This window comes from Otolemur garnettii, unplaced genomic scaffold (genome assembly GCF_000181295.1).
Source record: "Otolemur garnettii isolate 467f Iridium unplaced genomic scaffold, OtoGar3 scaffold00018, whole genome shotgun sequence".
Lineage (NCBI taxonomy): Eukaryota > Metazoa > Chordata > Mammalia > Primates > Galagidae > Otolemur > Otolemur garnettii.
Window position 1 is genome coordinate 19,637,989 of NW_003852413.1, and position 12,644 is coordinate 19,650,632.

Below are 12,644 nucleotides of genomic sequence, written 5' to 3' on the forward strand. Positions count from 1 at the left end.
AGGCAGGAGAATAGCTCAAGCCCAGGAGTTGGAAGTTGCTGTGAACTGTGATGCCACGGCACTCTACCCAGGCGACAGCTTGAGGCTCTGTCTCAAAACAAAAAGAAAATACATTGTGGCATTAGGAAGATTGGGAACCTTCCTAAGAGTTTGAGGTTGCTGTGAGCTCTGACTTCACAGCATTCTACAGAAGGTGACATAGTGAGACTCTGTCTCAAAAAAATGGCCTTCCCTCTAGTTCTTACTACCAGTAAAAGGCAGCTACTGTTTCAATAATGCCAAAAGCCATGCCTTTGCATTTTAGGTAGCTTGTGTGAACTTGTACCTTGTACTCCACTTTTCCACTTTTCATTTCCTTATCTGTATTCTTTAAGTCATAACTTTCATGTTTCTTCCCCTAAGAAATTTCCCAATCTCCACTATCTATCCTTTGACTTAGAAGGCCTCACCAAATCCTTTGCAGCATCACACTTATTTTGCAGACTCACACTTAGCATCGTCCTCTGGGCAGCTCAGTAGGCAAGTCAAACCACGGCAGTCCTGTTCCCTAATGTGGCTTGTCTGCCCCAATGATGGCTCCTTTTTCTTCTTCCACATCCACCCTATTTGCTAAAAGGAAGAAGCATATTGAAGAGCTGGGGGAGTTGAAGTGTTTTCTGTAATGCTTTTGCTCTGCCTAAGTTCCACTGCTTATTGGATGTTGCTGCAGGTACCACATTGAGGTGAACCGTGTTCCTGCTGGCAACTGGGTTCTGATTGAAGGTGTTGATCAACCAATTGTGAAGACAGCAACCATAACTGAACCCCGTGGCAATGAGGAGGTAGTTTTTGAAGAGGCCAACTAGTTTGACTAGTTAAGCTAAAGGGTTGCAGGGACACATGTGAGCATCAGAACCTAGAGTACTAATCCAGGCACCACCACCTCCTGATTCCAGGCCCCAGCCTTCTAGATCTGACCCAGCTGGCTTTGCTCTGTATTCAGTTCAGATGCTAGGAATTAGGGGGGAGTACCTTTTTTTCTTCTCTGTGTTCTTCTGGAATACATGGGAATAAATGGCCCTTTAGGTTGCCCCAACACAGCAGCAGGGGAATACAGTAGTCTAATCCTCATCAGGTTCTCAGTTCCCCTCGCCCCTCTGCCTTTTCTGTGCCTGCCCATGTCAGATACTCACTCCTCTGCATTTGGATCTTAGGCTCAGATTTTCCGGCCCTTGAAGTTCAATACCACATCTGTTATCAAGATTGCTGTGGAGCCAGTCAACCCCTCAGAGCTGCCCAAGATGCTTGATGGCCTGCGCAAGGTCAACAAGAGCTATCCATCCCTGACCACCAAGGTATGCCTGTGACCTGCAGAAGCTGCTGGGCTCTCTTTGCCCCCGATAACTGAGCTATGCTGCATGCCACCTGATGTCCATCGGGCATCTCTGATTTGCTCCTTCCAGCAAGCTATATCAGCAGTGGTCTCAGCCTCTTGCTAGCCTATGAAGGCAGGACAAGACCTGTGTGTGTGTCTCTCTGTGTCTTTATGTGTCTCTCTGTGTGTGTATCTGTGTCTGTGTGTTTTCTCAAATACAAGGGCTATCCGGAAAGTATCTAGCAGTTGTTAATACTATTTCATATTACATGGTTAGATATTGGATCAGCACCTGTAGCTCAGTGGCTAGAGTGACAGCCACATACACTGGTGCTGGCGGGTTCAAATCCAGCCTGGGCCTGCCAAACAACAATGACAACTACAACCAAAAAATAACCAGGCATTGTGGTGATCCCAGCTACTTGAGAGGCAAGAGAATTGCTTAAGCCCAAAATCTTGAGGTTGCTGTGAGCTGTGATGCCACAGTACTCTACTAAGGGCAACATAGTGAGGCTCTGTCTCAAAAAGAAAAAAAAATTACATGGTTGGATACTTTCCAGGCAGCCCTCATATGTTTAGATAGGAAAAGTGTATTTCTTGGAGAGTACACTTTGGATTGATTTTTCCAGAAAAGACAGAAGGAAAAGTGAATTAGTCTGATCCTTATACACTCTTAAGCCTGCCAGCATACCTTTCTGAGTAGCTGGCCAGGAGGACTGAAGGGCTAGCTCATGTCCATAGACACAGGGTTGGGGTTTCCTCATAAATGGCCAAGATGGGAATTAAATCCTTGACCTCATACCCAGTGGTCCTGTGCTGAGTGGCCCCAGTCTCTTGAGGACTGACTCATAAGTAGATGATCCCCACAGAAACTTCCTTAAGAGGCTAGAACAGATACTAAGCAGTAGCTGTTTCTCATAGGCCCTTTCTTTTGGGTCCTAGCCTTGATTTTGTTTGTATCTGCTCCTGTGTTTCAGGTGGAAGAGTCTGGCGAGCATGTGATCCTGGGCACTGGGGAGCTTTACCTGGACTGTGTGATGCATGATTTGCGGAAGATGTACTCAGAGATAGACATTAAGGTAGAGCAGGACCTGGCCAGGAGCTGGGCACTCAGCTCTAGACTGATTTTTACTTGAGGCCACAGCCTTGATTCCCCTGGAAGCTCCAAGGGGGGAGAGGGTACATAAGAGGAGATCTGTTTGTATAAAGCATAATCTGTCACTCTCTGTATGGGAAGGTTTTTGAGAACTGGTTTGTCATATGTTTAAATTCAAGGTTCCCAAAGCAAAGTTATTCTCGATCTTTTGTTAGGAAAATAATTGTACAATTAACTCAACTGTGATAATTAGGACTCAGAGTAGATGGTGTCAAAGAGAGAGTTCAAGGCCAGGCGTGGTGGCTCACTCCTGTTATCTTAGCACTTAGGAAGGCCAAGGCAGGAGGATCACTTGATCTCTGGAGTTTTAAGACCTGCCTGAGCAAGAGCGAGACTCCATCTCTACAAAAATATAAAAAAAAATAGCTGGGTATTGTGGTGGGTGCCTATAGTCCTAGCCACTTGGGAGGCTGAGGCAAGAGAATCTCTTGAGCCCAAGAGTTTGAGGTTGCTGTGAGCTGTGACGCCACAGCACTCTACTGAGGGTGATAAAGTGAGACTCTGTCTCAAAAAAAAGAAAAAAAAATAGAAAAAATTACCTGGCATGGTAGCATGCACCTATTATCCTAGTACTTGGAGACTCAGACAGGAGGATTGCTAGAGCTCCGGAGTTTGGGGTTGCAGTGAGCTATGATGTTGCCATCGCACTCTAGCTGAGGTAAGACAGAGCAAAACTGTCTCAAAAAAAAAGAGTGGGGACTGGCTCTCCTGGATTCATTGTCATGCCTTGATATAGCCCCTCAGCTAAACCATGCATAGCTTGGCCTCTATCTCATAATCGAGACATACATTTTCTCCAAAGCCCTGTGGCACTAAGGCACAAGTACCTTCAATACTCTCCTCTTAGACTTTCCTACTGATGTGCCAAGGACTGGCACTGAATAAAACACTGGGTCTCCCTGGCAGCAGGTCATGTGTGGTGGTGTAAGGGAGGAGCTGCACACCCAAGTGTCATGGGATGAGAATCAGACAAGTGCTCGCCATAGCCGTGGTGCTGGCTCTGTCAGAGCCACAGGAGTTATTCCAGGAATGGTGGTGGACAGTTGAACACGTGTTGAAGTCTACCCTGAAGACTGTGATTAAGGCCTTAATTTGATACCCAACTGACCTTGGCTCAGGAATATAATTTCTTTACCACACTAAGTTTTCTGAGGCTTTTTATGTTTGTTTACTTATTTATTTATTTTTTGAGACAGAGTCTCAAGCTTTCGCCCTGGGTAGAGTACCATGGCATCACAGCTCACAGCAACCTCCAACTCATGGGCTTAAGTGATTCTCTTGTCTCAGCCTCCCAAGTAGCTGGGACTACAGGCGCCAGCCACAACGCACAGCTTTCTTTCTTTTTTTTGGTTGTAGTTGTCATCGTTGTTTGGCAGGCCTGGGCTGGATTCAAACCTTCCAGCTCCTGTGTATGTGGCTGGCGCCCTAGCCACTTGAGCTATAGGCACCAAGCCTCTGAGGCTTTTTAGTGACAGACACTATGGACAGCTCTTTTAACCTGCTGCTGTACTTGTCACTTCTGCTGATTAAGGCAGATGGGGTTCTCACAGAGATAGTGTCAAGGGAGCTTTAGAATTCCCTTAGGTAGAAGGTTGTCCTTCCAACAAAATTAAACCTCGCTTCAACAATTTATTTTCTGTTTCCCAGGTGGCTGACCCAGTTGTCACGTTTTGTGAGACGGTGGTGGAAACATCCTCTCTCAAATGCTTTGCTGAGACACCCAATAAGAAGTAAGCTGGGGGCACAGTGTCCCTGGGGCTCACAGCCTCAAGGACACTCCCCCGCCATCCCCCAACTCCACCCCAACCACAGCACTGTGGGAAAAGAGACTTGTAAATACAAACCTTACTTTTTTAAAGACAGGTTGATTCAAATGAAAGAAGACAGAAGATGACCCCTTTATTTCTGTACCCTGCCCCTGTGGCTTTCCCTGCTGTCACTGGCTCAGCTGTCTACCGTGTTACCCTTTTCTTAGGAATGTCCCTTCTGCTAGTCCTGTTAACCCTTGTCTTTACCCATTTCCATTCTGACTAGGAACAAGATCACTATGATTGCTGAGCCTCTTGAGAAGGGCCTTGCTGAGGACATAGAGAATGAGGTGGTCCAGATCACGTGGAACAGGTGAGAACATGGTTCTGATGTCAGGGCTGAAGGGAGTGGGATGGCATGGTTTACCTGCCAGCTGTCTAGTACCACACATCCTCTGAGAAGCATCTGTGTCTCCCCATTTCGCTGTACTGGGCACAGTGTGGTTAGGATAAGGTGACTGTCCTCTAGAAAGGGAGTGTCTGTAGGCTCCAGGAACCAGCAATCACAGAGCAGTCTAGTACCTCCATATTCCCCTCCTTTCCCCAGGAAGAAGCTGGGAGAGTTCTTCCAGACCAAGTACGACTGGGATCTGCTGGCTGCCCGTTCTATTTGGGCTTTTGGCCCTGATGCCACTGGCCCCAACATCCTGGTGGATGATACTCTGCCCTCTGAGGTATAGTGGAACTGATAGGAACCATGTAGCTCTCAAGTGGAAGAAACCACAAAATGTTCTTTTCCCAAAAGTATTTTTTGCCCTCTGGTGAAAGGAGAGCATCCCCTTACAGCTTTTGTATCTTCTCCTTCCTCTAAACTCTTCAGCTATTGTCAGAGTGACTGCTAAGGAGGTCTCATGTTTCTGTGCAGGTGGACAAGGCCCTTCTTGGCTCAGTGAAGGACAGCATTGTTCAAGGTTTCCAGTGGGGAACCAGGGAGGGACCCCTCTGTGATGAGTGTAAGTCCACTAGCACCTTCCCCAGCCCGGTCCTCAAGGGTCTGTGTACCTGGGAGTATGAGGTGGGGTTGGCTCACTGTCCCTCGAACCTGGCAGGAGAATCAACTAAGGGCACACTGGGCCATCCCATGTCCTGTCCTGGTACCTCCGTTTGGTACATTTTGGAAAAGTAAGTCATTTCTAGGCTGGCATTTGTTCCTCAATCCTAAGAAGGAGTTAGCTTTGCTTTGAGTGTGTTTGGGGAAAGATACCAAGAGGACAATGAGATTGGAGTAGTTTTTAGACCCTTATTGGGCTTCATGGGAGTAACTGTAATTCCCAGAACTTTGCTACACCAAAAAAATTAAATTACCTGCAGAAGTTGCACATAATCTTCTAGGAAAGCTCTATATATCTGAGTGTGATCTGAAACACACACTAAACATATGTGTAACTTCTGGCCTCTGCCCAGGCCTTACTCAATTAGAAGAGCCACCTCCAGTGTAATTTTGTTACTTTATCTCTGTGGCTATAAGACAGCTATGACTCTGCTCTGCCATTGCCCCATGACAAGCCCCAGCACTTTTCCTCAGCTAGCTGTCTCATCTCCTTTGCAGTGATTCGGAACGTCAAGTTTAAGATCCTGGATGCAGTGGTTGCCCAGGAGCCCTTGCATCGGGGCGGGGGCCAAATCATCCCCACGGCCAGGAGAGTTGTCTACTCTGCCTTCCTCATGGTAAGAGAGTGGGGCTGTAGGGGACTGTCTGCCTCCTTGGACAGGGACCTGGGGCCTCAAGACTGTAATCCCTTGGCCTTCCTTTTATGGAGGGTCTCCTCAGCCTTCCCCCAGCTAAGGAGCCCTTTCTTCCTGCTCTGTTGCAGGCCACTCCTCGTCTGATGGAGCCTTACTACTTTGTAGAGGTCCAGGCCCCTGCAGATTGTGTCTCTGCAGTTTATACTGTCCTGGCCAGGCGCAGGTGAGAGCCTCAGGCATGTTAAGGAGGGTGCTGTAAGAAGAGCAGAGCCTGGCTCGGCGCCTATAGCTCAACCGGCTAAGGCGCCAGCCACGTACACCTAAGGTGGCGGGTTCGAATCCCCAGCCCGGACCCGCCAAACAACAATGATGGCTGCAACCAAAAAATAGCCGGGCATTGTGGCGGGCGCCTGTGGTCCCAGCTACTTGGGAGGCGGAGGCAGGAGACTCGCTTGAGCCCAGGAGTTGGAGGTTGCTGTGAGCTGTAATGCCATGGCACTCTACCCAGGGGGACAGCTTGAGGCTCTGTCTCAAAAAAAAAAAAAAAGAAGAGCAGAGCCTGCAGGAGAGATAGGCCTTCCCACACACTCCATACTAGAAACTCAGTGAGCTGGTTTTCCAGAAGGAAGTAGGAAAGGAATGAGACAATCCCTGGCTTTTGCACAGATTAAAATTTGAGATTTCGTCCTGGATGCCCTCCTCAGAGAACTGCTAGGAGAAATGCTGAGGGAAGTCATTAGTGGGAATGTCTATAGGTTTTGTCCCATGACTGTTTACACTCCTTGTCACCTGCCGAAGGGTTGCTGCCCCTTGACTTCATGGGGAATTGTGCTGAGGCTGAGAGTCTGAAGACTTTCGTGTTGTCTGTAGGGCATTCTTGGTTATACTTTCTTTGATGGTATGTAGTAACTCTGGGTTGGGATGCATTTGCAGGCAGCAGAAGTCAGATTGCTACTTGGCTTTTAGCCTCTGTATGACTCAGCCTTTGTCTTTCTGTCTCAGGGGGCATGTGACTCAGGATGCACCCATCCCAGGCTCCCCTCTCTACACCATCAAAGCTTTTATTCCAGCCATCGACTCTTTTGGCTTTGAGACTGATCTCCGGACTCATACCCAGGGACAAGCTTTTTCCTTGTCTGTCTTCCACCATTGGCAGGTAAGGAAACAATACAGGGTTGCCAGCCTGGCCCCCCAACCTCTAGCAGGCTAATCCCCTTCTGCCCTGCCCGCTTCCTAAGCCCTGAGTGAGGGATGCAGCATATTCCTAGAAAATCAGCCTGCCCTTGGGCCTGAGTCCTCTTGCAAATCTGCCTTGGCGATCTGCCTTTCAGATTGTACCTGGTGATCCTCTGGACAAGAGCATTGTCATCCGCCCCTTAGAGCCACAGCCTGCTCCTCACCTGGCCCGGGAGTTCATGATCAAGACCCGCCGTAGGAAGGTATGTGTCCCTCAGATCCATTGCCATTCCCCAACCCCAGGGATCCCAGCAGGGCCTGGAGCTCTTTTTATTTCCTAAGGGACCCTTTGAGCAATCAGACCTGGGCCCAGTCTGGGGAAAGAACGCTTTTTCCTCCAATGTGGTGATGCCCTAGAGGGAGGGCTACTGAAAGAGCACCACATAAGCTCCAGCCACCACCAGCCAGCCCCATGAGCATAGTTCTTAGATGCCCTGCCACCTGCCAGCCCAGCCACTACATAGGCCTCACTTTTCATGCGCCCCTACTTTCTACAGGGCCTCAGTGAAGATGTGAGCATCAGTAAGTTCTTCGATGATCCTATGTTGCTGGAGCTCGCCAAACAGGACGTTGTGCTCAATTACCCCATGTGAGCATGGGGACTCCAGGCAGCTCCTGCTCCCTACAGTGGGCTACAGTTCTTGAACTTGAAGCTGAGACCTGGTGTGACTTGGCCTTCGTGTTGTCAGAGAATGTCTGGGAGTTGCTTTTGCTGTCATGAACAAACCAGAAATCTCCAGCCCAGACCCCCAGTGACGGAGGAGCATTTGGCCTCCTGGTTCTTTCTGTGGCCTCTGCCTGGCTCCATTCCCAGGGAACAGAGTGGAGCTTGGGCTCAGGCTAAGAGAAAGGGGTGACACCCCAAGGGGCCCTGTCTTTGGGATTTACGTGGAATTTTATTTTTTACATGTTTGACCTTGGCTGCGGTTTGTAAGTGAACAGAACATTCTGACTTCTGCTTTGCTTTGCTCCTTTCATCCCCCTCACCCCATCTAGTCCTGGTGCTTACATTTTGAATATATGTCACTTCCCAAGAGGCTTCACTGCTGCTGCTCCCAGCTGTAGCCTCCTTCCGGCCTAGTCCCTAGAGAAACAGCCTATGGTGGGAGGAATGCCAGGAGTGTTCCCATGACCATCAAGGCCCTTTATTGCCCCAGCCCTCCCACTCAGGCTGCTGTGTGGGACATGAGATGGATTGCGCATTATGGGGTTCTAGGATTAGAGGCCTACCATACCACCTCCTTGGGAGATGTTGCCCTTATGCATCTCCCTCGCAGACTCGACACTTGTAGCTCAGCAGCTAGGGCACCAGCCTCATACACCAGAGCTGACAGGTTCAAATCCAGCCTGCTGAACAACAATGACAACTACAAAAAAAAAATAGCCAGGCATTGTGGTGGGCACCTGTAATTCTAGCTACTTGGGAGCTCAGGCAAGAGGATTGCTTGAACCCAGGAGTTTGAGGTTGCTGTGAGCTATGCCAGGGCACTCTACCAAGGGTAGCAAAGTGAGACTCCATCTTAAAAAAAAAAAGGCTCGGCGCCTGTGGCTCAAGTGGCTAAGGCACCAGCCACATACACCTAAGGTGGCAGGTTCAAATCCAGCCTGGGCCCGCCAAACAACAATGACGGCTGCAACCAAAGCAACCAAAAAATAGCCAGGCGTTGTGGTGGGCACCTGTGGTCCCAGCTACTTGGGAGGCGGAGGGAGGAGACACACTTGAGCCCAGGAGTTGGAGTTTGCTGTGAGCTGTGATGCCATATCACTCTACCCAGGGGGACAACTTGAGGCTCTGTCTCAAAAAAAAAAAAAAAAAAAAAAAGTCCCTTGCCCTGGAGTTGATGACCAAAGCACTCATTTCCAGCTGATCTCACTAAGTCTTCTCAGCCACCACCAGTCCCTTACTCTGTTCTCTCCCCATGAAGAAGAGCCTGTTGGTTTTCCTAAAAACTACTTTATTAGGAGCATTCCAGGGTTTGATTTAAGGGGATCTGACTGCCCCAGATCCTATAGGAGACCTACTTCTCTCCAGTATCCTGTGCTGTCCTCTTGACATAATCTTTGTACATTGTGTACACAGCACCTGTTTGAAAAAGGAAGAAAAACACCCCTTGGCATTGAAACCTTCACCTGTCCCTGGCTCTCCCAGGTGTCTACCTCCAACTGTTTCCCTGCTCATCTTTCTGCCTCAGGTCCCAACAACTGCTCCACACATCTGACCACAGAGCCTGGGGAACACCCAATCTTGACAGTTCGCAAAGCACGTTCATGTATATTATATATGTGTGAGAAAACTCACAGCAATCTGTGAAGTAGGCCAGCCAGGGGTGGTTATCATCATGTTACACACAAGGAAAGCGAGGCTTAGTGAGAGGCATTTGTCCATTGTGCTACAGCACCTGGCTGGTTGCCTTTTGATCCAGAGAGAAGAGAAATTCAGCCTATGTTCTGCTACTTGATTTTTCTCACCTCTAGAGCAAACCATCATGAAATGCTGGGCACTATCCCATGGGCCTGGGGCAAGAGATGGAACAAAAAGCCCTAGGGCAGCACCTGTGGTTCAGTGGGTGGAGCGCTGGCCCCATATACCAAGGGTAGCGGGTTCCAACCTGGCCCCAGTCAACAAAAAAAATAGCTGAGCATTGTGGTGGGCACTTGTAGTTCCAAGTACTCGGAAGGCTGAGGCAAGAGAATAGCCTAAGCCCAGGAGTTGAAGGTTGCTGTGAGCTGTGTGATGCCATGGCACTCTACCGAGGGCAATAAAATGAGATTCTGTCTCTACAAAAAAAAACAGGGAGCCCTAAAAATGTCTGTTTAGTGGCTTCACCAAAGACTTTATGTGGACCCTAGTGTGGGGAACAGGGACTTAAGTCTTGGCCATTTTAACTGTCAGGAGTCAAAGCCGGATTTACTTTGCTATATCAGCTTTGTCCTCTTTCTCCTCTGATCCCACCAAGCTACTCACCTAGCATGATTGCGCCCACAGCACAGGCCTGCGCTGCCACACGGGTGTGAATCAGATGTATGGACATCTTGGTGGAACCGCGGGCCTTTAGCCGGTAGATCCTGTATGCTGCTACCACCAAGCAGCCTCCTAAACCTGTGGTTGGAGAACATGACGCCTGGGACCGTAGCCACCAGGCACAGTGCTCCCCTGATGAGAGATACCTCACCAGGCAGGCAGGCAGGGCACCTGGATCAACAGCTGCTTTCCTGCAGCTTTGTGGGACAGCGTCTGTCAGGAAGGGGATCCTTTGAATACTGGGCTGTTTCCCCTCAATGGCATTTTTCAAATGACTGCCTCCCTCCAATGGTGCCCCTCCTCCATATACAAATAGCCCATCATTACAACAGCCCCGCCTCAGCTCTGCTCTAAGCCCTTTCCCAGCTGCTGCTGGCTCCCACATCCTGCTTTCTCAGGGTGTGGTGGAAGGAAGCCTCAGAGGACCCCAAATTGCTCCTCTGACCCTTCCCATCCTGGTGCTGGTGTTGGCGCCCCAAGTGTCCCCATATCCCTGGTTCTCAGTTGGCTATCATGTCCACCCATCCAAACTCATTGCATTTAAGGGTTTGTCACCTTGACTATTGGTTCCCTTGTTCAGTGGGTAGGGCCACTTGAGTTTTCTTTCTTTTTTGGGGGGGGGAGAGACCGAGTCTCACTTTGTTGCCCTTGGTAGAGTACCATGGCGTTACACAGCTCACAGCAACCTCCAACTCCTGGGCTTAAGCGATTCTCTTGCCTCAGCCTCCCAAGTAGCTGGGACTACAGGCCACTTGAGTTTTCTGACTTCTGCTTCATTCTCCTTTGAAAGCACCAGAAGACATGATGTCTCAGAGAGCCCCATCCTCCACCCCCAGTTCAATTCTCCACTCACCTATAGGCACCAGTGGAGATTCCCGCGTCTTCCTTAGGAATTTTTCAGACACACTGTCCTCACCCTCAGGTGGCACCTCCCAGCCTTTGTTAGCAGACATAATCCTGGGCACAGATGTTATTAACTAAGGTTCCTCTTCTTTCTGCCCAGTCCTAGGAGGCAGCCTACAATTAAGAACTGCAATTCTCAGTCTGGAGTGGAAGGGGGGTACCTGCTAAGACCCTTGCCTACCATGCCCAACGTAGTCTCTACTTGAAAAGACGTCCTTCTCGGGTATCCTGTCTTGGGGCTGGACCACTAGTACCATTTCTCCATCTCCCTAACATCCGCCTCCTCCCCAACTTATTTCAACTCCACTGTCTCCTCTCCTTTCCCCATCGGCATCCCTGTGGGTGTAATACTTGAGCCAAGAAAAACAGCTGGAAAAATCCACAGGAGGGTGAAAGAAACAGTCCTTGAGCCTTGTGGCCGTGAGTCTGTGATGGTTGCACCCGAGGGAGCCAGAACTATCCCAGACAATGTTACAGTACTGGCTACCAAATTGCCAGAGACAGAGATTCAAATGATCTGACATGGATTTGTGTATAACTTAGCCTACATTTTGCACATTAATATTAAAGGAACAAATTCTATTTCCTGAGCTGCTCCCCTGTATCTAGGTCTTTCATTCCAAGTTCTTGACAATTACCAACTTGCTACCTCCATCCCTGGGCTGGAAGCCCCTACCTATCACTTCTTTTCTAACCCCTATAAGTGTCTGCTCTGATTACAAACTCGACAGAGTCCTGGAGACCTGAGCCTCAGACCAGGGGTTCTGCCGGTGGGATGCCTTTTAAGTCTTATAATGAGACAAACACTCCCTGTTTAAGTCAGCTTCTATTCCTAGTTGGCCTTCCTCTGTTGGAGGAGCAAGGATGGGTAGCCCACCAGTTCATAGCATGCTTACCCTACGAGATGGCTAGAAGGTTGAGCAGCTGGGCCAAGGCTCAGTGTCTGCTGTTTTAGACCAGCTAAGAGCTGATGATGGAGCTGCCACTATGGGGTCAGAGAAGCAGTGACTTGGGCTTTATGGAGACTTTGAAGTGAGGGATGGAGAGGGGAGGAGATAGGACAGGGCATCAGTCTTAACCCCCCATCTGCTGAGTTCCAGGCCAGAGCTCCAGGCGCTGGAAAGTAATGAAAGATTAGATGGGGGGAAGCCCCTAACTGGATTCGGTCTTCCAGTTCCCATGGATATAAGTGGCCGGATCAGATGCAGGCTTGATGTGGAGAACTGAGAGAGAGATAGAAGCAAAGATGGGCAGAGACCCTGGGTTCTCCCTCAAGTTATACTGCCGTGGATAAAAACTTTTCTTTTTAGGAGAAAGGGTCTCTGTTGCCCAGGCTGGGGTGTAGTGGCCCAATCAGAGTCCACTGTGGAGGTCTTGCTAGTCTTTTTTTTTTTTTTTTTTGAGACAGAGCCTCAAGCTAAGCTGTCCCCCTGGGTAGAGTGCTGTGACATCACAGCTTACAGCAACCTCCAACTCCTG

At 49.2% G+C, this 12,644-nt stretch overlaps 2 protein-coding genes across 2 annotated transcripts in view; one reads left to right on the forward strand and one right to left on the reverse strand.

Moving 5' to 3' along the window:
* The window catches only part of EFTUD2 (elongation factor Tu GTP binding domain containing 2), a 32,584-nt gene extending 24,388 nt beyond the window's left edge, over positions 1–8,196 (forward strand). The window contains exons 13-24 of the mRNA XM_012803022.2: positions 710–821; positions 1,194–1,334; positions 2,332–2,433; positions 4,158–4,240; positions 4,545–4,631; positions 4,866–4,992; positions 5,184–5,271; positions 5,868–5,986; positions 6,133–6,227; positions 7,007–7,160; positions 7,336–7,443; positions 7,738–8,196. Coding sequence (XP_012658476.1) covers positions 710–821; positions 1,194–1,334; positions 2,332–2,433; positions 4,158–4,240; positions 4,545–4,631; positions 4,866–4,992; positions 5,184–5,271; positions 5,868–5,986; positions 6,133–6,227; positions 7,007–7,160; positions 7,336–7,443; positions 7,738–7,833 — 1,312 coding nt within the window. The 3' untranslated portion in view covers positions 7,834–8,196. The remainder of the gene's footprint in view (positions 1–709; positions 822–1,193; positions 1,335–2,331; positions 2,434–4,157; positions 4,241–4,544; positions 4,632–4,865; positions 4,993–5,183; positions 5,272–5,867; positions 5,987–6,132; positions 6,228–7,006; positions 7,161–7,335; positions 7,444–7,737) is intronic.
* Positions 8,197–9,209: 1,013 nt separating this feature from the next.
* Positions 9,210–11,286, reverse strand: HIGD1B (HIG1 hypoxia inducible domain family member 1B). The gene is made up of 3 exons (XM_003786263.1): positions 11,116–11,286; positions 10,206–10,340; positions 9,210–9,323 (listed from the first exon to the last, which is right to left on the reverse strand). The coding sequence occupies exons 1-3, from the start codon at positions 11,213–11,215 to the stop codon at positions 9,259–9,261; spliced, it is 300 nt and encodes a 99-aa protein (XP_003786311.1). The 5' UTR covers positions 11,216–11,286; the 3' UTR covers positions 9,210–9,258.
* Between the last annotated feature and the right edge of the window lie 1,358 nt (positions 11,287–12,644).